At 40.2% G+C, this 24181-nt stretch overlaps 1 protein-coding gene across 1 annotated transcript in view; it reads left to right on the top strand.

Moving 5' to 3' along the window:
- LOC136862947 (proton-coupled folate transporter) overlaps positions 1 to 24181 on the top strand; it is a 129617-nt gene that overhangs the window by 70330 nt on the left and 35106 nt on the right. Inside the window, exon 2 of the mRNA XM_068225204.1 lies at positions 18031 to 18237. Coding sequence (XP_068081305.1) covers positions 18032 to 18237 — 206 coding nt within the window. The 5' untranslated portion in view covers position 18031. The remainder of the gene's footprint in view (positions 1 to 18030; positions 18238 to 24181) is intronic.

The raw sequence follows: 24181 nt of genomic DNA, 5'->3' as shown, positions 1-24181 counted from the left end.
TAATAATAATAATAATAATAATAATAATAATAATAATAATAATAATAATATTCATTTCAGTTGCGTTCGCAAACACAGAAACATATTCTATTACATTCATGTTTTAAAAACTGTGTTGTTTAGTTATGACCGTACAATATCTAAAAAATGTTGGCATCGATGAATAAATAAATAAATAAATAAATAAATAAATAAATAAATAAATAAATAAATAAAAAATTGAAATGAAATGCGTCAGAATTGAAGTTAATAGATCTAAGACCGTGTCTGCTTATTTGAAAATCCGATTCCGATGGTAGACCCCACTTCAATCACACCTGAAAACGTACCTGAAGGGTAGGTAGGTTGGTTAGTGAACAAGTAAACTACAAAAATACCTAATATAAAATTTATGCAAAAGATAATATTTAAAAAATACTCTTCTCATTGAATAGAATTGTTAGTCAACGTTGTGCCACCAGGATAACTCGTGGCTTGATAATGACATCTTATTCTTATTCTTTTTTATCTGTTTACCTTCCAGGGTCTTTTTTCCCTCGGACTCCACCGCCTCAAGGGCAGTGTCCTTGAGCTTCAGACTCTGTGTCGGGGGATACAACTAGGGAGGATGACCAGTACCTCGCTCAGGCGGCCTCGCCTGCTATGCTGAGCAGGAGCCTTGTGGGGGGATGGGAAGATTGGAAGGGATAGACAAGGAAGAGGGAAGGAAGCGGCCTTGGCCTTAAGTTAGGTACCATCCCGGCATTTGCCTGGAGGAGAAGTGGGAAACCAGGGAAAACCACTTCCAGGATGGCTGAGGTGGGAATCGAACCCGCCTCTACTCAGTTGACCTCTCGAGGCTGAGTGGACCCCGTTTCAGCCCTCGTACCACTTTTCAAATATCGTGGCAGAGCCGGGAATCGAACCCGGGCCTCGGGGGTGGCAGCTAATCACACTAACTAACCACTACACCACAGAGGCGGACGATACTGACATCTGCCAAATAATATTTCCTGTAAGATAATTGTGTTTCTGATCAAGTAGCCTGGTTGTCTAGACTCGCGTTAGCGTTCTTCTTCACTGGAAGATTTCTTGGTCTTGAACGTGACGAATAATGCGTTCTACACAAGTAATTATTTAACACATACAGTATAACTTGTAAATGGGTGTATTTGTGTTCCTTTATTACCAGCACATGAGAAGTGTTATAACGTAAATTAAATTTTACTTTAAATAGTTCTGTGCGCTTCAGATATGCACAAAACTAAATAGTCTTTATCGCTACAGGAAATCTTGTAGCCTATTTCCAATTTTAGATTTAAATTAAGTAGCAGGCTTGCAGTTGGGAGCCTCCGTGGCTCTGGCGGCAGAGCGTCGGCGTCTCACCGCTGGATACCGTGGTTCAAATCCCGGTCACTCCATGTGAGATTTGTGCTGGACAAAGCGGAATCGGGGCAGGTTTTCCCTGTTATTTTTCATTCCAGCAACTATCTCCACTATCATTTCATTTAATCTGTCAGTCATTAATCATTGTCCCAGAGGAGTGCGACAGGCCTCGGCAGCCGGCACAATTCCTATCCTCGCCAAAAGTTTGGGGCTTCATTCATCCCATACCTGACCCGGTCATTGACTGGAAAACAGGTCGTAGGTTTTCATTTCAGCAGGCCTGTAGTTGAGTTAAATAGCTACGACAAAATTCAAGCTGGCCTAATGTGGGCATATCGATGGAGAGATTAGGGATGAGTGTACTTACGACAGATCTATATGGAGCATGGATCAATTGTCACCCTTCTCACTTCTTCTTCAAAATGACCAATGAAAATCCATGTATTTTCCAGGAATGCCATATTTGTTCCATAAACACGCACAGTTCCATGAAGTCCTGTTACAATCCGTTTCGTAGGAAAACAGGATATTTTTCACATTTCAGTACTAAAACCTTCACTGGTTTTTCTAACACTAGCAGGCTATTAACAAAAGAAATTACTCAGCATTTACTGCCCTAATCCTTTACTACATGTCAGACTACTGAAACGTGACTATCTTATAGATAAGATATGATATATATATATATATATATATATATATATATGTATATGTGCAATTATACAGTCAGTTATAGACTACATATTGAACCCTTTGGTGGTAAAGGTCATGGGTTCAATATTAATGGTCAATGCTATGATGTAGAGGCGCGCGGCTGTGAGCTTGCATCCGGGAGATAGTAGGTTCGAATCCCACTATCGGCAGCCCTGAAGATGGTTTTCCGTGGTTTCCCATTTTCACACCAGGCAAATGCTGGGGCTGTACCTTAATTAAGGCCACGGCCGCTTCCTTCCAACTCCTAGGCCTTTCCTATCCCATCGTCGCCATAAGACCTATCTGTGTCGGTGCGACGTAAAGCCCCTAGCAAAAAAAAAGCAATGCTATGAATTAAAACAAGTCAAGATGTTAATGAACGTAGGTTTTCGTGGCTCATTGCATTAAAATAAATAAATAAATAAATAAATAAATAAATAAATAAATAAATAAATAAATAAATAAATAAATAAATAAATAAATAAATAAATAAATAAATAAATAAATAAACAAATAAATAAATAGATAGATAGATAGATAGATAGATAGATAGATAAATAAATAAATAAATAAATAAATAAATAAATAAATAAATAAATAAATAAATATGCTAACTAGATTAATGCTACTTACATGTATATTTAACAAAACCGTGCTTTCCGCTAAATTACACTGGCCTTCATCAAGTCATGTGAATGTCTGCCTCCTACAGTGAGCAGAGGAATTCTTCAAAGGACCGTGGAAGTCACGACCATACTATCCACGCCCCTACCCCCCGTGGTTGGGAGGGAAGTTACTGATTCACCACCCTCTGTCGACAGTTTCTTGAGTGAGTCGCTGTGTCATGGTGGTGTTGTGTATGTATTTCTGAAGTACAGGTCTTCATGAATTTTATAACTTCAAGCCGTCTTCCCTGTTGATGTTATTTAGGCGCAGATCTATCTCTATGGTCTTCCTTAGAAGTCTCTTCAAGGCGCGATGACCTTCACCTGGTCAAAGAAGATTTCATGGCCTGTGCTGTAGAAAATATGTTCTGCTATGGTAGACTGGCTTATAGAATTTTCCGTGGAGGATGAAAACGTGACACCGTTGACTGACTTGATGTGTTCTTTCACCCAGGTGCTAACAAGCCTTTTTATCATGCCAATATATGACCGACCACAATCGCATGGAACTTCATAGACGCCCAGTGTTTCAAGAGTTAGTTTTTCTTTGTCTGGTTGAAACAGGGATTTGAGCTTCTGGTCTGTGGTGAAAACTGGAATTATGTTGTACTTCCTAAGAACGCGCCCTATTCTGTCAGTTGGACTACTTTTCCTTCTTTCTATAATCCTGGTTTGTACTGTCCCTGTTAGGCTCCTTGATCTTTACAGCTCGCGCTATGTTGGAGGCAGACCTTCACATGCCCCTACTAAGGCCAATGTCATTTAGCGGAAAGCTCAGTTTTATTAAATATGTATAAGTGATTTAATACAGTTAGCATATTCATTTACTTATTCCTTAAAGTATTTATTTTAAGTCAAAGATGTTATGTCCATAAGGTCATGTATGGAAAATTGGATCATTAAGTAGTGTACATTAAGTACATGTCATTCAGTTCATGGTTCGACCTGAAATTTTTCCGGACCATCGATCTGGGTCACACATCACTTTGCTGCGATTGCTAAAGCAGGCGACTGACTAGAGCGGGGCACTGTAATGTATTGCTCACAGCGAGCACATGTTTCATTAAGTTGATGTCAGCGCGGTGAATGCTTGGTTCCAAATGGCTCCATATTCACATTTGAGATGCACGACATAGAAGTTGCGAGTTCTGCTTCCATTCTTGTGGAATAGTGTTACTGCAGAAAAAATAATCATGTCAGAAATGGTGTTGGCAGGCGGATCTGTATAGAGACAGAAGTGTACATGGTGCATAGAAATCACTTAATATTTTGAAAAAACCAGAAAAATTTCATTAGAACGACTTCTACGAATTTCGAGTATATACTTTGTGTAATTGGGCCAAGAGTTTCAAAAGATGGCATTACATTCAGAAGAGCAATATATGTGACAGAAAGGTTAACAATTACATCGCTCTTTTTGTTCAAGGCGGTTCCTTTATCATTTATCAGTTTACAATACCTCTTTGAGATATCTAGACAGAGAATATGATTTATAATCAAAGAGTCGACCCATTACTAAGGAACTAAAACAAAATATTCAGGTAATATGTGTAAAGTCATTAGTTAAGATAATTATTCTAAAGAAGAATTTAGTTCAAATTGCATATATTTGTACATTTTCTTAATGTTGTAACTACGAAATTAGTCATCATATTCTTGTAAAACATCCTTCACGTTTCTGACCATGGTGCTGACCGGACGGTGCTGAGGAGGCAGAAACGGAGGTATTTCGACGGATGTTGAGGTCTGTGTAGGTGTATAAAGGCGATTGTTCTGTGCTACAGTATACCCAAAGACTATGTACACATGATGCAGAAGGTATGGATATCGAGTTGCGTATGCGTGGAAATTTGTAGCTTCTGGTGTGATAGTGTGTCTATATCATCATAGCACGACCTCTCCTCCAAGTGGCGCAATAATGAATACATCTCTCCACATGGGGTTGGCATCAGAAGGGGCATCTGATCATAAAACAGGCCCAAATCCATATCAAGTGCCGTCCGCAATAAATTAAAGAAAGTCTAGGAGGAAGATTCTATTAATTCCGAGGAAGTAGAGAATTGCCTTTCTTAAGTCTAAGAAAGAATACTGATTACCGATAATTTATACACTTAATAACAAAAATCTCGAAACATGCCACCCTATACACGTAAAATGAACAAGTGTAACTGACAAATTCACCTTTGTACCGCGTGCTTCAGATACATACAGCTCAGTAAGTTGGGTGGCCTACCTAACGTAACGGGTGCATCGGAGAAGTAAATTTTTAATCCGAACTTGCGATGTGTCGGCAACCTCTCTGCTTCATGTGTGCAGCGGGATAGTCTACTCTAACTAAAGGCGGATGATGCAAGTAGGCAAGCGAGTCTTTCTACGACTCATTGAATGCGGGTTAAAGTATTGTGCAGGAGGGAGGGATAGAATATTTGTTGACGTTGTGACTTTGTTTCCTTACTGGATTTTGTTTAATACTGATTTAATACTCGTTTATTGTAACCTAAAATAGTTACATATATTCGAAACTAGTTTCGGCCTTGCTAGAGACCATCATCAATCAGTGAATAGGTGGAAACATTTTAGCTCTTGTTTTACGTTATGTTTCTCTTCAGTAGGAAATAATATGAAATTTATTAGTGGATTTTATTTATTTATTTATTTATTTATTTATTTATTTATTTATTTATTTATTTATTTATTGGTGACAAAAGGTTCCATGAGCCTCTGGCTCGTGATAGGGACTGTACATACTTTTATTAAGACGACAGAATAACTACATTTCATATAGGCTACTATAGCTTTGTCAGTAAAGTGACAAGTACATTTTTGGATAACGGAGACATAAATTTTTTAAACATGTTAGTATCTTACTTTTTCAGAAGTATATTCAGATATTGCATGGCTGTAAGGTATTCATATGGACAATGTATTAGTGTATACATTAAAGTAAGTAATATAGAGGTTTTATTAAGATATATAGTCTGTCTGTCAGGTCATCAGTCCAGAGGCTGGTTGGATCCTCAAATAGCACCACCAAAGGTTATGCGGTTATAAGGAAACCGCAAAAACCAATGGCAGCACCAAAATGAGGCGTACTAGGCAAGACGAGGAGTGAGGTAGTTTGCCATTGCTTTCCTCACTGGGTCAGAAAGTGCTATTGCAGCACGACTGACCCTATGAGCAACACCTTTCATAACACTCAGATGCACTAGCCGTGCTCTGAATGTCATTACTTAGCACCACCCATACCCCAGCAGCTTCCATATTGTCACAGCCATGGATGAGACTGGGACTTTGGTGAAAGCTACACTTTATTCTGGCCTGTGCCAAGAGATGGATACAAAGGTACTGTAGTATAGGAATAATATTCCTTCAGTTTTTCTTAAGAAATTTCACCGATTTACAGTAGTTCTTTATAACAGGAGGTAATACATTATACACCCTAAACATTGGCAATTCTATGCCTTTCACTCCATACTTTAATTATTTGAAGTGAGAGGGTTATATCCTTAATGATCCTTTAGTTTCATGTCTATGAATTTCACTAAAATGGGAGAGTTAACAGCAGAGTGAATTAATTTCCTGTCTAGCTTATACATAAAGACTGATGTTGAAATTGCAATTTTCTTATGTAATGGCAGAATATTTGACTCTGAAAAAAAACTTCATGTGACGGCTTGAGGATGGCGAAACCACACACGATTTTGATGGCCCTTTTTTGTAGGATTTCCAACTTATTAACATAATCGTTCCTACAGCTTCACCAAATAAAGCTTATTGATGTTAGATGTTGGTGTATCATTGCATAATATATACACTTCAATTGTTGGTGAGAGAAATCACTGTATCTTAAGCTGTGCGTTATTCCTATCAGAGGGGCCATTTTGCTGATTACGTAATCAATATGGCTTTTGCACGAAAGTGTTGAGTCTAATACTACACCAAGATAACTAGCTGAGTCGACCCTCTCTATTACTTGGTTCGGTAGGGTAACAGTGTTAGACGCTGTTTGTTTGTCATTGAATGGAGTGGGAAGTTTATAGTAACGACGAGTTGGTAGATATGCCCAGATATAGAAAGCAAAGGATAACGCCCACGAAGATTCGTCGTGTGACCACACGACACCTTCGAAATGAGCAGCGATCGCTTGGTACGCCAAGGTTCTTTGGAGCTGTTAAACCATAGGAATTGGTTTACTTTGGTTTGGCTTGGTTTGGTTCGCTTTGGTTTCCTTTCCTTTGGTTTAGTTTGGGTTGGTTTAGTTCGATTTGATTTGATTTGATTTGATTTGATTTGATTTGATTTGATTTGATTTGATTTGATTTGATTTGATTTGATTTGATTTGATTTGATTTGATTTGATTTGATTTGATTTGATTTGATTTGATTTGATTTGATTTGATTTGATTTGATTTGATTTGATTTGATTTGATTTGATTTGATTTGATTTGATTTGATTTGATTTGATTTGATTTGATTTGATTTGATTTGATTTGATTTGATTTGATTTGATTTGATTTGATTTGATTTGATTTGATTTGATTTGATTTGATTTGATTTCGTTTCGTTTGATAAATATGCCGTTGGTGTATTGAGCACTAGAAGGACCACCATTGCTTGTCTACGTAAATTAACGATACCGATCCTTCTGACCCGGGGTGTTTACCTCCAGTTTTCTAAGATTAAGTCAAATACATTGTAAGCACAATAACTAAAGAAGTCACTAGTAGGCCTATACCAACTTATACAATTTTAAAGAGTCATCATCTTGAATTTCTCATTTCAGTAATAAGAAGAATACACTTTTTGTATCTGAGCTTGGATTTCAGACTCCAATCCTGCGAGCAGGAATTTCCTGTTGAATTTAGTTTGAGCCTGCCACCAAAGGATACAACTCCTGCTGTTCTGTAATTATTTTCATCATCGTCAGACTCTGATAATTCGTTTATATGGGATACAGGAATGATACAATCAACATAATCTACGTCAGTCAGTTCATCACAGTCAATCTTCTCCTTGAGTTTCTATATTTGTTATAGACGATAAATAATGAAATAATTCCTCATCTGAATGAAAACGATGACGTGTCATGGTGAAACTGACAATTACAGTACATTTCACGAAACAACCGATTATAATTTTATATTTATCTCAGCTGTGATATACTCTGCCACAGACTGAACAAGAACGAAATAACAAACGAAGGGAAGCAGCTCCGAAAAGGACATAATATACTGGTGGACAGAAAGAAACAGAGCGAAACAAATAGTTGTTGAATTCAAAAAGAAGTCATGGGAGGATTTTGGTAATAACCTGGAAAGGCTAGGTCAAGCAGCAGGGAAACCTTTCTGGACAGTAATAAAGAATCTTAGGAAGGGAGGGAAAAAGGAAATGAACAGTGTTTTGAGTAATTCAGGTGAACTCATAATAGATCCCAGGGAATCACCGGAGAGGTGGAGGGAATATTTTGAACATCTTCTCAATGTAAAAGGAAATCATCATGGTGGTGTGGCGAACAGCCAAGCTCATGGGGAGAAGGAAAATGATGTTGGTGAAATTATAGTTGAGGAAGTGGAAAGATTGGTAATTAAACTCCATTGTCATAAGGCAGCAGGAATAGATGAAATTAGACCCGAAATGGTGAAGTATAGTGGGAAGGCAGGGATGAAATGGCTTCGTAGAGTAGTAAAATTAGCGTGGATTGTTGGTAAGGTACCTTCAGATTGGACAAAAGCAGTAATTGCACCTATCTATAAGCAAGGGAACAGGAATGATTGCAACAATTATCGAGGTATCACCAGGCAAAGTATTCACTGGCAACTTGGAAGGGAGGGTGCGATCAGTCGTTGAGAGGAAGTTGGATGAAAACCAGTGTGGTTTCAGACCACAGCGAGGCTGTCAGGATCAGATTTTCAGTATGCGCCAGGTAATTGAAAAATGCTACGAGAGTAATAGGCAGTTGTGTTTATGTTTCGTAGATCTAGAGAAAGCATATGACAGGGTACCGAGGGAAAAGATGTTCGCCATACTGGGGGACTATGGAATTAAAAGTAGATTATTAAAATCAATCAAAAGCATTTATGTTGACAATTGGGCTTCAGTGAGAATTGATGGTAGAATGAGTTCTTGGTTCAGGGTGCTTACAGGGGTTAGACAAGGCTGTAATCTTTCACCTTTGTTGTTCGTAGTTTACATGGATCATCTGCTGAAAGGTATAAAATGGCAGGGAGGGATTCAGTTAGGTGGAAATGTAGTAAGCAGTTTGGCCTATGCTGACGACTTGGTCTTAATGGCAGACTGTGCCGAAAGCCTGCAGTTTAATATCTTGGAACTTGAAAATAAGTGCAATGAGTATGGTATGAAAATTAACCTCTCGAAGACTAAATTGATGTCAGTAGGTAAGAAATTCAACGGAATTGAATGTTAGATTGGTGATACAAAGCTAGAGCAGGTCAATAATTTCAAGTATTTAGGTTGTGTGTTCTCCCAGGATGGTAATATAGTAAGTAAGATTGAATCACGGTGTAGTAAAGCTAATGCAGTGAGCTCGCAGTTGCGATCAACAGTATTCTGTAAGAAGGAAGTCATCTCCCAGACGAAACTATCTTTACATCGGTCTGTTTTCAGACCGACTTTCCTTTACGGGAGTAAAGCTGGGTGGACTCAGGATATCTTATTCATAAGTTAGAAGTAACAGACATGAAAGTAGCAAGAATGATTGGTGGTACAAACAGGTGGGAACAATGGCAGGAGGGTACTCGGAATGAGAAGATAAGGGCTAATTTAGGAATGAACTCGATGGATGAAGCTGTACGCATAAACCGGCTTCGGTGGTGGGGTCATGTGAGGCGAATGGAAGAGGATAGGTTACCTAGGAGAATAATGGACTCTACTATGGAGGGTAAGAGAAGTAGAGGGAGACTAAGACGACGATGGTTAAACTCGGATTCTAACGATTTAAATATAAGAGGTATAGAACTAAATGAGGCCACAACACTAGTTGAAAATCGAGGATTGTGGCGACGTTTAGTAAATTCATAGAGGCTTGCAGACTGAACGCTGAAAGGCATAACAGTCTATAATGATAATGTATGTATATATGTATGTTATTTCATTTGTAGATTTGGCCAAGTTTTACGGCCGCATGCCCTTCTTCACGCCAAACCTACATGGGATTCACTATTCCGTGATTCTTTGGTAGATGTTAGCGTGATGTGTTGTATGTAGATGATGATGTATATTAAGACGAACACAAACAGTCAATCGCCAAACCAGAGTAATTAACCATATCCACTTAAAATCCCCGTCCCAGCCGGAATAAAACCCGGGAAAATCTGAACCAAACGCTAGTACACTGACCTTTCAGTCATGGAGCTAGACTTCTAAGCCGAATTTAGCGACTTTCATCCTGCTGAGTCGGGTGGGGTAACTGAAGGATCACAAATAATCCAACCTTGTGCGGGTAGATTTACCATCACGTAAGAGAATTCCTGTGGAACCCATCGGCGTTTTCAAAAACCAATAACCAATAATAATAATAATAATAATAATAATAATAATAATAATAATAATAATAATAATAATAATAATAATAATAATGTTGTTGTTGTTTGAGTCATCAGTCCATAGACTGGTTTGATGCAGCTCTCCATGCCACCCTATCCTGTGCTAACCTTTTCATTTCTACGTAACTATTGCATCCTACATCTGCTCTAATCTGTTTGTCATATTCATACCTTGGTCTACCCCTACCGTTCTTGCCACCTACACTTCCTTCAAAAACCAACTGAACAAGTCCTAGGTGTCTTAAGATGTGTCCTATCATTCTATCTCTTCTTCTCGTCAAATTTAGCCAAATCGATCTCCTCTCACCAATTCGATTCAGTATCTCTTCATTCGTGATTCGATCTATCCATCTCACTTCTTCTATAACACCACATTTCAAAAGCTTCTATTCTCATTCTTTCTGAGCTAGTTATCGTCCATGTTTCACTTCCATACAATGCCACGCTCCACACGAAAGTCTTCAAAAACATCTTTCTAATTCCGATATCAATGTTTGAAGTGAGCAAATTTCTTTTCTTAAGAAAGCTCTTCCTTGCTTGTGCTAGTCTGCATTTTATGTCCTCCTTACTTCTGCCATCGTTGGTTATTTTACTACCCAAGTAACAATATTCATCTACTTCCTTTAAGACTTCGTTTCCTAATCTAATATTTCCTATATCACCTGCCTTCGTTCGACTGCACTCCATTACTTTTGTTTTGGACTTATTTATTTTCATCTTGTACTCCTTACCTAAGACTTCATCCATACCATTCAGCAACTTCTCGAGATCTTCTGCAGTCTCAGATAAAATAACAATATCATCGGCAAATCTCAAGGTTTTGATTTCCTCTCCTTGGACTGTGATTCCCTTTCCAAATTCCTCTTTGATTTCCTTTACTGCCTGTTCTATGTAAACATTGAAAAGGAGAGGGGACAAACTGCAGCCTTGCCTCACTCCTTTCTGGATTGCTGCTTCTTTTTCAAAGCCCTCGATTCTTATCACTGCAGACTGATTTTTATACAGGTTGTAGATAATTCTTCGTTCTCGGTATCTGATCCCTATCATCTTCAGAATCATAAATAGCCTGGTCCAATCAACATTATCGAATGCCTTTTCTAGATCTACGAATGCCATGTACGTGGGCTTGTCCTTCTTGATTCGATCCTCTAAGATCAGACGTAAAGTCAGGATTGCTTCACGTGTTCCTACATTTCTTCTGAAGCCAAATTGATCTTCCCCCAACTCAGCTTCAACTTGTTTTTCCATTCTTCTGTAAATAATACGTGTTAAAATTTTGCAGGCATGAGATACTAAACTAATAGTGCGGTAGTTTTCACACCTGTCAGCGCCGGCTTTCTTGGGAATAGGTATAACAACATTCTGCCGAAAATCGGATTTGACTTCTCCTGTCTCATACATCTTGCACACTAAATGAAATAACCTTACCATGCTGGTTTCTCCTAAGGCAGTCAGTAATTCAGAGGGAATATCATCAATTCCAGGTGCCTTGTTCCTATTTAGGTCACTCACAGCTCAGTCAAACTCTGACTTCAAAATTGGGTCTCCCATTTCATCAGCATCAACAGCCTCTTCATGTTCCAGAACGAAATTATCTACATCGTTACCTTGATACAACTGTTGGATATGCTCAAGCCATCTTTCTGCTTTGTCTTCTTTCCCTAGAAGTGGCTTTCCATCTGAGCTCTTAATATTCATGCACCTAGATTTCCTTTCTCCAAAGGTTTCCTTGATTTTCCTGTATGCAGCATCTACCTTTCCCAGGACCATACAGCCTTCGACATCCTTTCACTTCTCCTTCAGCCATTCTTCCTTAGCTACCTTGCACTTTCTATCCACTTGATTCTTTAATCGCCTGTATTCTTTTCTGCCCTCTTCATTTCTAGCATTCTTGTATTTTCGTCGTTCATCAATCAGGTCTAATATCTCCTGAGTTATCCACTGATTCTTAGTTGATCTTTTCTTCCTTCCTAACATTTCTTCAGCAGCCCTACTGACTTCATTTTTCATGACTCTCCACTCTTCCTCTACTGTGTTTCTTTCGGCCTTTTCATTTAGTCCTTGTGCAACATGTTCCTTGAAACGATCCATCACACTCTTTTCTTTCAACTTGTCTAGATCCCATCTTTTTGCATTCTTTCCTTTCTTCAATTTCTTCAACTTCAGATGGCATTTCATGACCAACAAGTTGTGGTCAGAGTCCACGTCTGCTCCTGGGAAAGTTTTGCAATCCAACACCTGGTTTCTGAATCTCTGCCTAATCATAATGAAGTCTATTTGATACCTTCCAGTGTCTCCAGGTCTCGTCCACGTATACAGCCGTCGTTTGTGGTGTTTGAACCAAGTATTGGCGAGGACTAAATTATGGTCAGTGCAGAATTCAACCAGCCGACTTCCTCTTTCGTTCCTTTGTCCCAATCCAAATTCTCCTACTGTGCTACCTTCTCTTCCTTGGCCTACCACTGCGTTCCAGTCTCCCATCACAATTAGATTCTCGCCACCTTTGACATATTGTATTAAATCTTCTATCTCCTCATATATTCTTTCAATTTCTTCATCATCCGCTGAACTAGTAGGCATATAGACCTGCACTATTGTGGTGGGCATTGGTTTGGTGTCTATCTTGGCGACAATAATTCTTTCACTGTGCTGGTCGTAGTAGCTTATCCGCTGCCCTATTTTCTTATTCATTATTAAACCAACTCTTGCATTACCCCTGTTTGATTTCGTGTTGATAATTCGGTAGTCGCCTGACCAAAAATCCTGTTCTTCCTGCCAACGTACTTCACTTATACCAACTACATCTAACTTTAGCCTATCCATCTCCCTTTTCAGATTCTCTAACCTACCACAACGATTCAAACTCCTAACATTCCACGCTCCGACTCGCAGAATGTCAGTATCCATCTTCCTGATGATCGCCCCCTCTCGTGTAGTCCCCACCCGGAGATCCGAATGGGGGACTAGTTTACCTCCGGAATATTTTACCCGGGAGGAAGCCATCATCAGTACATCTTTCATACAGAGAGAGCTGCATGTCCTCGGGAGGTGGTTACGGCTGTAGTTTCCCGTTGCTTTCAGCCGTGTAGCAGTATCAACACAGCTAAGCCATGTTGAGTATTATTACAAGGCCGTATCTGTCAATCATCTAGACTGCCGCCCTTGCAACAACCGAAAGGCTGCTACCCCCCTTTCGATGAACCATTCGTTAGTCTGGTCTCTCAACAGATACCCATCCGATATGGTTGCACCTGCGGCTCGGCTATCTGCATCATTGGGACACGCAAGCCTCCCCACCGCGGCAAGGTCACATGGTTCGCAGAGGAGGAATAATAATAATAATAATAATAATAATAATAATAATATCCGCCTCTATGGTGTAGTGGTTAGTGTGATTAGCTGCCACCCCCAGAGGCCTGGGTTCGATTCCCGGCTCTGCCACGAAATTTGAAAAGTGGTAGGAGGGCTTGAACGGGGTCCACTGAGCCTCGGGAGGTCAATTGAGTAGAGGTGTGTTCGATTCCCATCTCAGCCATCCTCGAAGTGATTTTCCGTGGTTTCTCTCTTCTCCTCCAGGCAAATGCCGCGATGGTACCTAATTTAAGGCCACGGCCGCTTCCTTCCCTCTTCCTTGCCTATCCCTTCCAATCTTCCAATCCCATACAAGGCCTCTGTTCAGCATAGCAGGTGAGGCTGCCTGGGTGAGGTACTGGTCCTCCTCCCCAGTTGTATCCCCGACCCAGAGTCTCACACTCCAGGATACTGCCCTTGAGGCGGTAGAGGTGAGATAACTCGCTGTGTCCGAGGGAAAAGCCAACCCTCGAGGGTAAACAGATTACTACTACTACTACTACTACTACTACTACTAATAATAATAATAATAATAATAATAATAATAGTAGTAAATCCACGGCGCTGCAGCCTCGAAGGGCCAAGGCCTACCAAGCGACCGCTGCTCAGCCCGAAACTCTGCAGATTGCGAGGTGTCGTGTGGTCGGTACGACGAATCTTCCCAGCCATTGGCTTTCTAGACCAGGACCATCTCATCGTCAGACAGCTCCTCAAATTGTAATCACGTAGGCTGAGTGGACCTCGAACCAGTCCTCAGATCCAAGTAAAAATGCCTAACCTGGCCGGCAATTAAAGTTTGCCAGTTTATGTACAGTAAGTTCAGAGTAGATACATTATCTTTCACATACGATGACCTCGATGTAAAGAGAGAACCTATCATCGGTCAATTCTCCTTCTTTTCTGTGATAACAGAGGGGATCGATCAAAGTTTAACTGCTATGACAGGATAGCAATACGTCTCCTATTTCAGGTTTTAGTCCTTACAGCCAGTTTCTTCCACATTATCGTAGTGGTATGGAGAACCACTAACGATAGCAGACTATATCACAATACTGTCATGTGATAAGATACGAGGCACTTTCCAACTGTAGAGAAAGTAACAGACAGTGCCTGAAACATTAATATTTAGGGAGGTAAACATAGTTGATTTATTAAGCGGGGACAGTGTAGTATTAAAACCAAACCCCATGGCACTACAGCCCTTGAAGTGCCTTGGCCTACCAAGCGACCGCTGCTCAGCTCGAAGGCCTGCAGATTACGAGGTGGCGTGTGGTCAGCACGACGAATCATCTCGGCCGTTATTCTTGGCTTTCTAGACCGGAGTAAATATGTTTAGTTGACGTAAATATGTTTCTTTCAGTGTTCAGTCGACAAGCATGTCTAAGCAAACTAAGCGCCATGTTGAGTTTATTTTTACAATTTTCCTTTACATCGCTTGGACAACGCTAGGTATTACGGCGACGATGAGATAGAAAAGGGCTAGGAGCCGATAGCTTTGTGACCCAAACCACGCAGTCATTTGCTCGGTCTGTCATGTAGTCACTGGCAGGATAATATGTTCATATCTGTTCGAGACACATCGTGGAAGCTCGGATATTTTCGCGTTTTCTTGTTGATGTAAACGATATCTAGCTGAGTTTGAGATGACTGTTGTATTTGAGATGATTGTTGTATATAAGGCTTAGATAGGGAACTCCTAATGTCCATCGGAGCGGGCATATTTCCATACTTGAAAATGGTGCTCTGTACGTTCGGTTGTAGTCTATGAGTCTGTTACTTTGAACACCTCTGGGTGGACGAGGATTTCTTGCTTGAACGACGCCATCGATTCCGTCGATATCTTCTGCTAATAAGTTCCCTAGTACCCAAATACTTGCGTTCTTCTTCTTCTTCCTTCCTTCCTTATGTGAAAGTACATATATTGCACCCTCACATTACACTTCACGCGGCACTGTTTTGCGTCGCACCGACGCAAATAAGTCTTATGGCGAATATGGCATAGGAATGCCGTAGGAGTGGGAAGGAAGCGGCCGTGGCCTTAATTAAGGTACAGTCCAAGCATTCGTCTGGTGTGAAAATGGGTGACCACGGAAAACCATCTCCAGGGCTGCCGACAGTGAAGCTCGAACCCACTATCTCTCGGATGCAAGCTCAGAGCTGTGCGCTCCTAACCGCACGGCCAACTACCCCGGTTGAATGTTATTTAATTGCGTTACTACAATATGGGAGCCTCCGTGGCTCAGACGGCAGCGCGTCGGCCTCTCACCGCTGGATGCTGCGGTTCATATCCCGGTGACTCCATGTGAGATTTGTGCTGGACAAAGCGGAGGCGGGACAAGTTTTTCTCTGGGCACTCCGGTTTTCCCTGTCATCTTTCATTCCAGCAACACTCTCCATTATCATTTCATAGCATTTATCACTCATTAATAAATCACCTTGGGAGTGGCGACCCCATTGTAATAACACCCTATATATATGTTTCATTCATTACATCCCTGACCCGGTCAATGACTGGAAAACAGGTTGTAGGTTTTCATTTTTCACTACAGTATGGACAAGAAAGTGAATAGAGGCTTTTGAAATGTGGCGTTACATATGGAAGTAAGATAGATCGAATTACGAATGGTGAGACGGATGTTTGTAGCTAAGAGCGTAGTAAATCTGTTACACGTGCCGTACCTACAAGCTGCCGCAACTTTTCGTCAGCCGCAGATAGTATGCTTACGTTTTTATAGCTTCAAAGCAACGATTTAGTAACTTTATAATCTGCACCCGCCCGCTTACACGTCAACGATGGGTACACAAACAACCGTCAGTGACGTCAACTATCGGCCCGTAGCAGAGTCATCTCCGTACAGGCCATGAAGGCCCTTGGAGGGGTGGAAGATAAAAGCTTCCACTATCAGTAACCTTGGCACTTGGTGGGATAAAGTGGCTAGCTCTACGCTCGGCCGCCTTTGCCCCCAGAAACTGGTCCGGCTCCATGGCTTAATGGTTAGCGCGCTGGTCCTTGGTCCAAAAGGTCCAGATTCGATCACGGCCGGGTCGGAGATTTTAAACTTCAATAGTTAATTCCGATGGCTCGGGGGCTGGGTGTGTGTTGCCGTCTTCATAATTAGAATTCATCATAGGTAGGGCCCCATTCTCATAGATGCGCAGGTCGCCTATACGACGTCAATACGAATGACCTGCATCAGAACTCACGCCATACGCCATTAATTAACATATTACTAAGTTTTGGTGCTGTTTGAACGAACCTCAGGTCCTTGTGCACCTCCGGAAGTGGAATTTCGTATCTTAAATTTTTTGACTTCCTCACGAGGAATCGAATGCACGTCCTTCCCGCGTAAATCGAGCACGCCTTTACCACCTCGGCCATGCAGCTCTTGTCAACGTTGGTACCTTCTGATAATATAATATAATATAATATAATATAATATAATATAATATAATATAATATAATATAATATAATATAATATAATATAATATAATATAATATAATATAATATAATATAATATAATATAATATAATATAATATAATATAATATAATATAAACAGTTAATTGATCTAGACAGAGTAAACATTATTGAACACAATGATCCTAAAACAAAAATCAATACGCGAATTAAAAATAAAATATTCCTATATTTTTAGTGGTTTAACGTTGCACTAAAACATCGAAGGTTTTCGGCGACGCAAGGACGGGAAAGGTTTGGGATTGGGAAGGAAGCGGCTATGGCCTTCATGAAAGTCAAGCACCAGCATTTGTCTGGTGTGAAAACGGGAAACCACGGAAAACTATTTTCAGGGTTGTCGGTGGCGGGATTCGAACCCTTCATCTCCCGAATGCAAGCTCACAGCTACGCGGTCCTAACCGCACAGCCAACTCGCCCGGTATAAAACATTCCTTCCAAGGAAGGAGAGTAAACAAACGTCCTCATGACACTTGCAACATTCCCTCACTAAATAGCGACATCGATGCCCTGCCTGACATATACAGTACAGCAGCACAGGAATCATCTGTGATGTCCTGTAACAGTTTCTCAACTTCAGGGACGAGGTCACTTGCTTCGGAACGCCACGGCCCAAACATTTCAACAGCTAATGTACGAAATTGTAATTGCCGACAATGCATCGATAATGCAATATGCTATTAATTTGAGTGATACCTCTGGGAAAGACGTAGCAGAGCAAATGAAGTCATCCTCGCTGAATATACTACACGAGGACGTCCAAACTACTGACGGGTTGACTTAACATAATAAATGCCTAATGACCTAAGAGCAACAGACATAATTTAGCATGAGGGGCACGTTTGAAGGCTTATCTATGAAATTGCCGTCACTAACGTCTGCAAGGAGACTCTAATAATACTTGCTATTTTGTTTCAGCATGGCAGATAATCCTGGATACCAACACGACGATAGCGACACGATCCCTTCCCACAGCGATGAAGTATCTGCCACAGACTTGCCGAGGAAGGGTCACTGGTCGCGTCACATCACTGTTGAGCCCCTGTTGGCGTTCTACTATGTAGCTGTGTCCATCTCGCAGATCGCAGCTCAAAACATGCTGCTCAAGAAGTCCTGCTGGCCAGAGTAAGTCCTGTAATCTGTCTCTCTTTATTCTTGTTTGCAGAGTTCAGAGGTTGGGGAACATTTTAAACCCAAAACTCACAGACTTACAAGGAACCAGACCAATTGCAATGAAACTTGGTTGGATGATCAAGTAAGACATCAGAACATCGCTCATCTCCTTGTGTGGCAAAATGAGTGATTTTGCAAATTAATCCGGAAGTTTCGTTGTTTCTTCTAATACAGTATTAATATAATAGCATGTACGTTTATACTATGGTCATCCGGAAATTAACTTTCCCTATTAAATCTATATATTAATTCTTTTTATGAAAACTAAAGTCAGTCAGTTAGGCCATTCTATCCGGTCGATTGCCTTCATTTTTTTTTACTGAAGGGTATTCATGCACAGATTTGTCATCAGGTACTATAAATCACTTAACTTCCGTCTTCCTCAAATTATTTGATTTTTTCCAATTTTTTGTTTCTTTGAAGCAACCATATCCTTGGTTCTAATTGAGGTACGGAGTTCGTTTCGACCTAAGAACACTCAATGGATTAAGCTCTTTCATTTCAGCTCTTAACTATTCAAATTGGTTGATTTTGAGGAAAGTTATGAGTGAACATTCAATTTGACGTCTCATTTCTTCAACATTTTTTCTCATTGAAGCAATCATATCTTTCGTTCTGACTGAGGTACGCAGTTCGTTTTGGTCTGAAAACACTTAGTGGATCAAGCGCTTTCGTTTAAGATAATAACTACTTAAGTTGGTAGATTCGGAGAAAAGTTATGAGTACATGTGTCCATGACGAAGATCTTTGAAGGACTCTCTAGCATTTCAGCGCGTAGTGTTGTTCCAAGGAACGTTTAATTCAATTTCTTTGTGTGATGTATTTTCAAGTGTTTTGTTGACATAATATTACATCTGTTACCACAGCAGATCATGTGCTTTATTTCATTAACTCGAAACTTTGCAAATACATTCATGAGGATAGTAACGAACAACACCATACTTTGTACATTGCGGGCGGAGCCAGCGGGAAACTGCTAGTAATAGTAATAATGTTATTTGATTTATGTCCCACTAACCACTTTGTTTTTGGAGACGCCGAGGTGCCGGAATTGGGAGCAACAAGGTACATAGAATATAAGTAGAGGCATGATTTTTTCGCTTTAACGATAATAACGAGTTCTCAATTCGACAGAAGTATCTCTTCGTAATAATTAACATTGTAAAATCCCTTAGTGGCATGGCATTATGCAGTAGAGTGACAGCTGCGGCCATATATAGTGTTAGGGCAATTTGTTATTAATCTTGATTAGGCCTATATTATAGTTCTAATCAAGATTACATAAGGCATAATGAATGATTATCAATTTTGTTTCTCTTTATTTATTTATCTATCTTTCACATAAATAATTCACAAATCTCACGAATTAAACATTTCATGAATAATTTTACGAAATGATTAAAGAGAAATTAAAGCGATGAGGTCAGCCCTATTTCGCAAAATAACGCGAAAAATTGTTTTCTTTTCGCAAAATCGAACATAAATTAATGCGAAAAAATCATGCCTCTAAATATAAGGTAGGGATCACGAGAAAGATGCGCAGTAGCAAAGCAGAGCTGTGACGTCACTGAGGACCCTCGCACTGAAGCTACCCTGAATGAGGTAGAGGTAGTTCGATTAAGAATCGCTGTGCACGCAGAAGCTAGGAGCTAATAATACACGATATTAACATATCTGTGATGCATAAGAAACCGCGTTTTTGTTTTATGTGATAAAACGTAAAAAGCAGGACTAGTGTACACTTTTCAGTGTGGTTTGTTGTGCCATTGCAGGCTGTACGAACCATACTGTAGCAGGCACGCGAAGGAACGAAACATACACTTTCATGAATTCCCTAAAGCCACTGAGCTAAATAAATGGTGGCAGTAAGAAGTAATCAAGACATTATTGAAAGTTATATTTCTCAGCTTCGAGGGTTCGGAAGATTTTATGACCATCCTCTTCCGACAGCTGTGACGCAAAGGGTGAAATCATTGCGTCTCAGCCTCAATACTTCGGAGGTAATAAGAAATTCCAACTGTTCTCCCGAAGATTATGAAACATCACGTCCAAATATGTTATATTCTACTGATGAAGTCGATCGAAACTCGAATATCGTATGCCATTCTAAGGCCAGCGTTGAGCCCACAGCATCCTATTCTTTACCAGAGGATGAGCAAGGGTTCATTAAAGCCCTTGAAGAGCTAGTGGAACAGCTCAAGGATAATCAGCCAAGGATGATGATGAGCTGCTTGAAGACTTCTCTGGCTAAATAGCTATTAGGGTAAAGAAGAACAACCTCGAAATAGAAAGGGATTACGGAGAGAAAACAGATCAACCTACAAGGGGTGAAAATTAGATTTCAAAGACGTCCAGAGACAGTTTGATACAGCCTACAGAAAGATGGTACACCGTGGTAGTGCAGATGGAAAAGGAGTTCAAATTTTACCACGGCAAAGAACTGAAAGAGGGTTCTAACATCATCACAAACCTTACGGATATCATGGATAAGAAATTTCCCGAAATTTATGAGTTTGCAAGTTGCTTCATGAGAAGTCGTTCTTTTATTCGAATGAACGCTTTAAAGAAAGGTAAGACATTCAGGAGACCGGGTTTCAGTTAATACAATACCGATAAAGACAGAAGAAAAGCAAATAAATTCTACTGATGCTACAGATGTGTGTTTGATAATACTTTTTAAATAGCCTATATCAGCATTTTTCTTTGTGTATAATACACTTGTCAATTTTTTATGAAAGGCAGTTTATTATGTTGTATACGAAGCCAGTGCTAAGAATGTTATTAATTTATATAGCCTATCTAATATTAACGTCGAATTTGTCAGTTCCTAGCACTTGCAGGAAAACATTTACTGTACGCCTATTGTTTGTGTTGTGGACGGTTATACTTTCCGAACATTTGCTGTTTGTGTTGTTGACAGTGTACTGTTTATAGTTGCCTAATATTATTTGTAACAACGGACATACTTCTTGCAGTCATCAAGCTTTAATGTTCGAGTCTGTAACAATTAGAGCCCCCTTGTTATTGTTACCATAGGTGTTGAGAACATGAATAAACGGAATGGCCATTCCACTGCGATCACAGGCTTAGCATTGTTACAACATTTTATAAAAATCGAAATACTTCAGAAACGCTCCTTGATTCACACAATTTGATCTCCTATTATTACTCTAATGTAATAGTGGAGTGGAATGCCTTTTCTGAGGTAATGGTAAAATATCAATGAAGTTCCGTTCTCTTATATCTCACTTGTGGCAAAAACAGAATACCTAGCTCACAGCTGTGTATTACCTCATACAGAAGACAAGGAGCTGAGGGTTCTCGATGACGTCACCGATGACCAAATGTGATGGGAGTCCTGCGCGTGATCCCTATCTCTTACTCTAACTTCCTTGTGGGAGCGAGATCAGGACTATACGGTGGATGATCAAACACCTCCCAGCCGAACTCCTGCAGGACAGTTGCTGAGCGCCGAGCCGTGTGTGGGCGAGCATTGTCATGGATCAGCTCACCTGCACTGAGCATTCCACGCCTTTTGTTTTGAATGCCCCATCGTAATTTCAGTAGAAACTTCACCACGGACTGAACCTCGCACGTGGCGAGAGAAAGAATACGAGCCGCCATTTCGAGCCACTGCTACTGAGCTACTGACACCAGCGGGAATTGTCCGGCCGGTATGTGATTGCTACGTCATAGATCTGTCACGCATGCTCACGTTTCCCGGCCAAATACGTTTACTTTACAAGAAAATAAATTGGGAACTTAATTCATGGATGCCTACGTGTATAGGTGACCAAGAATTTCTACAACATACTATTTTAGTTTCCATTATAAATAATATAGAAGTTATCCCATAAGATCTTCAAGGTTGCTAACAAAGGCAAAGCTACTGGATTCCCCTGGACCAAACAAGTGGACAAAGATCTTGCGGGGCTTAATATTAATCAAGCCGCCATTACTGACAGAAATACATACCGTTTAATGGTCAAAACTAAACCTTTCCTAACATCTCTTACATCAGCTAGCCACAAAGGAGCCGGAAATTGGTCAGAGGAGCGCAGGAAAGAATTCAGCAATAAAATGAAGGAATACTGGGCCAACAGGAAGGCTCAAGAGGCCACTAAGAACACAATCCAGTACGCTAAAAGGGGCAGACGACGACAAAAACACAGCTAGAACACAAGCACCGTGGTCCACAGATGGCCTAAACGCAAAGAAAAAAAAATATAGAAGTATTAACATCCTCATTTTTTATATATTCAGATGCTGTACATGTTCGTAAAATAGATTTGTAGAGCGTAAAATTCTGTGCATATCATAAACATATACTTTTCTGCACTTTTTTTAAATGTAACTTTAAAATCGAATTATCATTTTGTTTCTACAGTGCATACGCAAGGTTATCATCAGCTAACTGCTCCGTTATTTTACAACGATTAGTTATAACACTAAAATTGATTTTGTGGCAACATGATCATTACCATTACATTTAGAATATGCAAATTGATCATTTATCCAAGTTTCATTGAAATCTGGCAGGTCCAGTCCAAACGGTCCCCTTGTTAAGCCAGTTCATTCGATGCTCACATTCTCTGCTCAAGGCTGGTTGATTCACTACACAGTTTATGTCATTGCCTTTGATAGTACTTATGTAGGGGAACCATTTAAGTAGCTTTACTGTAACGTTAACGGAGATTTCGTTACTTATTTAATGTTTAACTAACGTGATGATTCCTTTTTCTTCTTTCTTTGGCAGTGTTTGAACGCCGCGATAATACTGGTTGGTTTTTTGAGGACGATGGTATGGGAAAGAACCGACCGTGGCCTTAAGTACGGTACATACTCATCTTTTTTTTTAGATTTATGTCTTTTATCTGCTTTATAAATGTTATTGAAATCGTCGTACCCATGCGTGTTCCGTACGTTCCTTTCTGTCGGAAAATAAAAGGTAGGGCCAACAATACATTCTATTTAATTGTTTACTACCACACGGCCACGGGTTAGAGTCATAAATGTTCTCGTTAAAATGGTGAGTAAATATAGTTTTGTTTTTTCAAACAAAGAGTTAGCTTTGGTGGATCATATTCAACAATGTCTAAGTTCTCGTGAAATGGTAACGAAAAGAAGGGGGCCTTAAGTAGTTTTCAATTGAACACAGTGTCGGCGATAAGGACCCCGCAGATCCGCGGGGCGGGAGGGTCCATGGCTTGTGAGGGGCCCATGACTGTTTCTTAATTCAGTAGCTGAAGAGTGATTTTACATAATTATAAAGCTACAGCACACAACACAGTATTATTTGTATTTTCCAAACTTTAGTGGGAGGACGATAGTTATTTCTGAAAGAATCTGGGTTTTCCAACCTATTCCTATAATAATGGTTCTGTATGAGTTGCGCCGAGTAAAATTTGCGCCGTGGAGATTCCCTGCCGGGAGTAGAAGTGGTTTGACAGCTGTCTTAAGCATCTGCTACCTGCGCTGCACCGCAGGGGGTTATTTCCAAGTTCAAGGAATGTCTGTGAATATCTGTAGTACTGAGATTTTGAAATTAATATATAAAAAATATTATTCACTCTATCTTTTTTTTTGCTAGTTGTTTTACGTCACACCGACACAGATAGGTCTTACGGCGACGATGGGACAGGAAAGGGCTAGGAGTGGGAAGGAAGCGGCCGTTGCCTTAATTAAGGTACAGCCCCAGCATTTGCCTGGTGTGAAAATGGGAACCCACGGAAATCCATTTTCAGGGCTGCCGACAGTGGGGTTCGAACCTACTATCTCCCGAATACTGGATACTGGCCGCACTTAAGCGATTGCAGCTATCGAGCTTGGTATTTACCCTATCAATGTTGGTTTCTTACACATTTAGAAAACCTGCATCGTATTTATATCAGCGGGT

This window comes from Anabrus simplex, chromosome 1, assembly GCF_040414725.1.
Source record: "Anabrus simplex isolate iqAnaSimp1 chromosome 1, ASM4041472v1, whole genome shotgun sequence".
Lineage (NCBI taxonomy): Eukaryota > Metazoa > Arthropoda > Insecta > Orthoptera > Tettigoniidae > Anabrus > Anabrus simplex.
The sequence above is the reverse complement of the archived record's forward strand: the minus strand, read 5'-3'. Positions and strand labels throughout refer to the sequence as shown.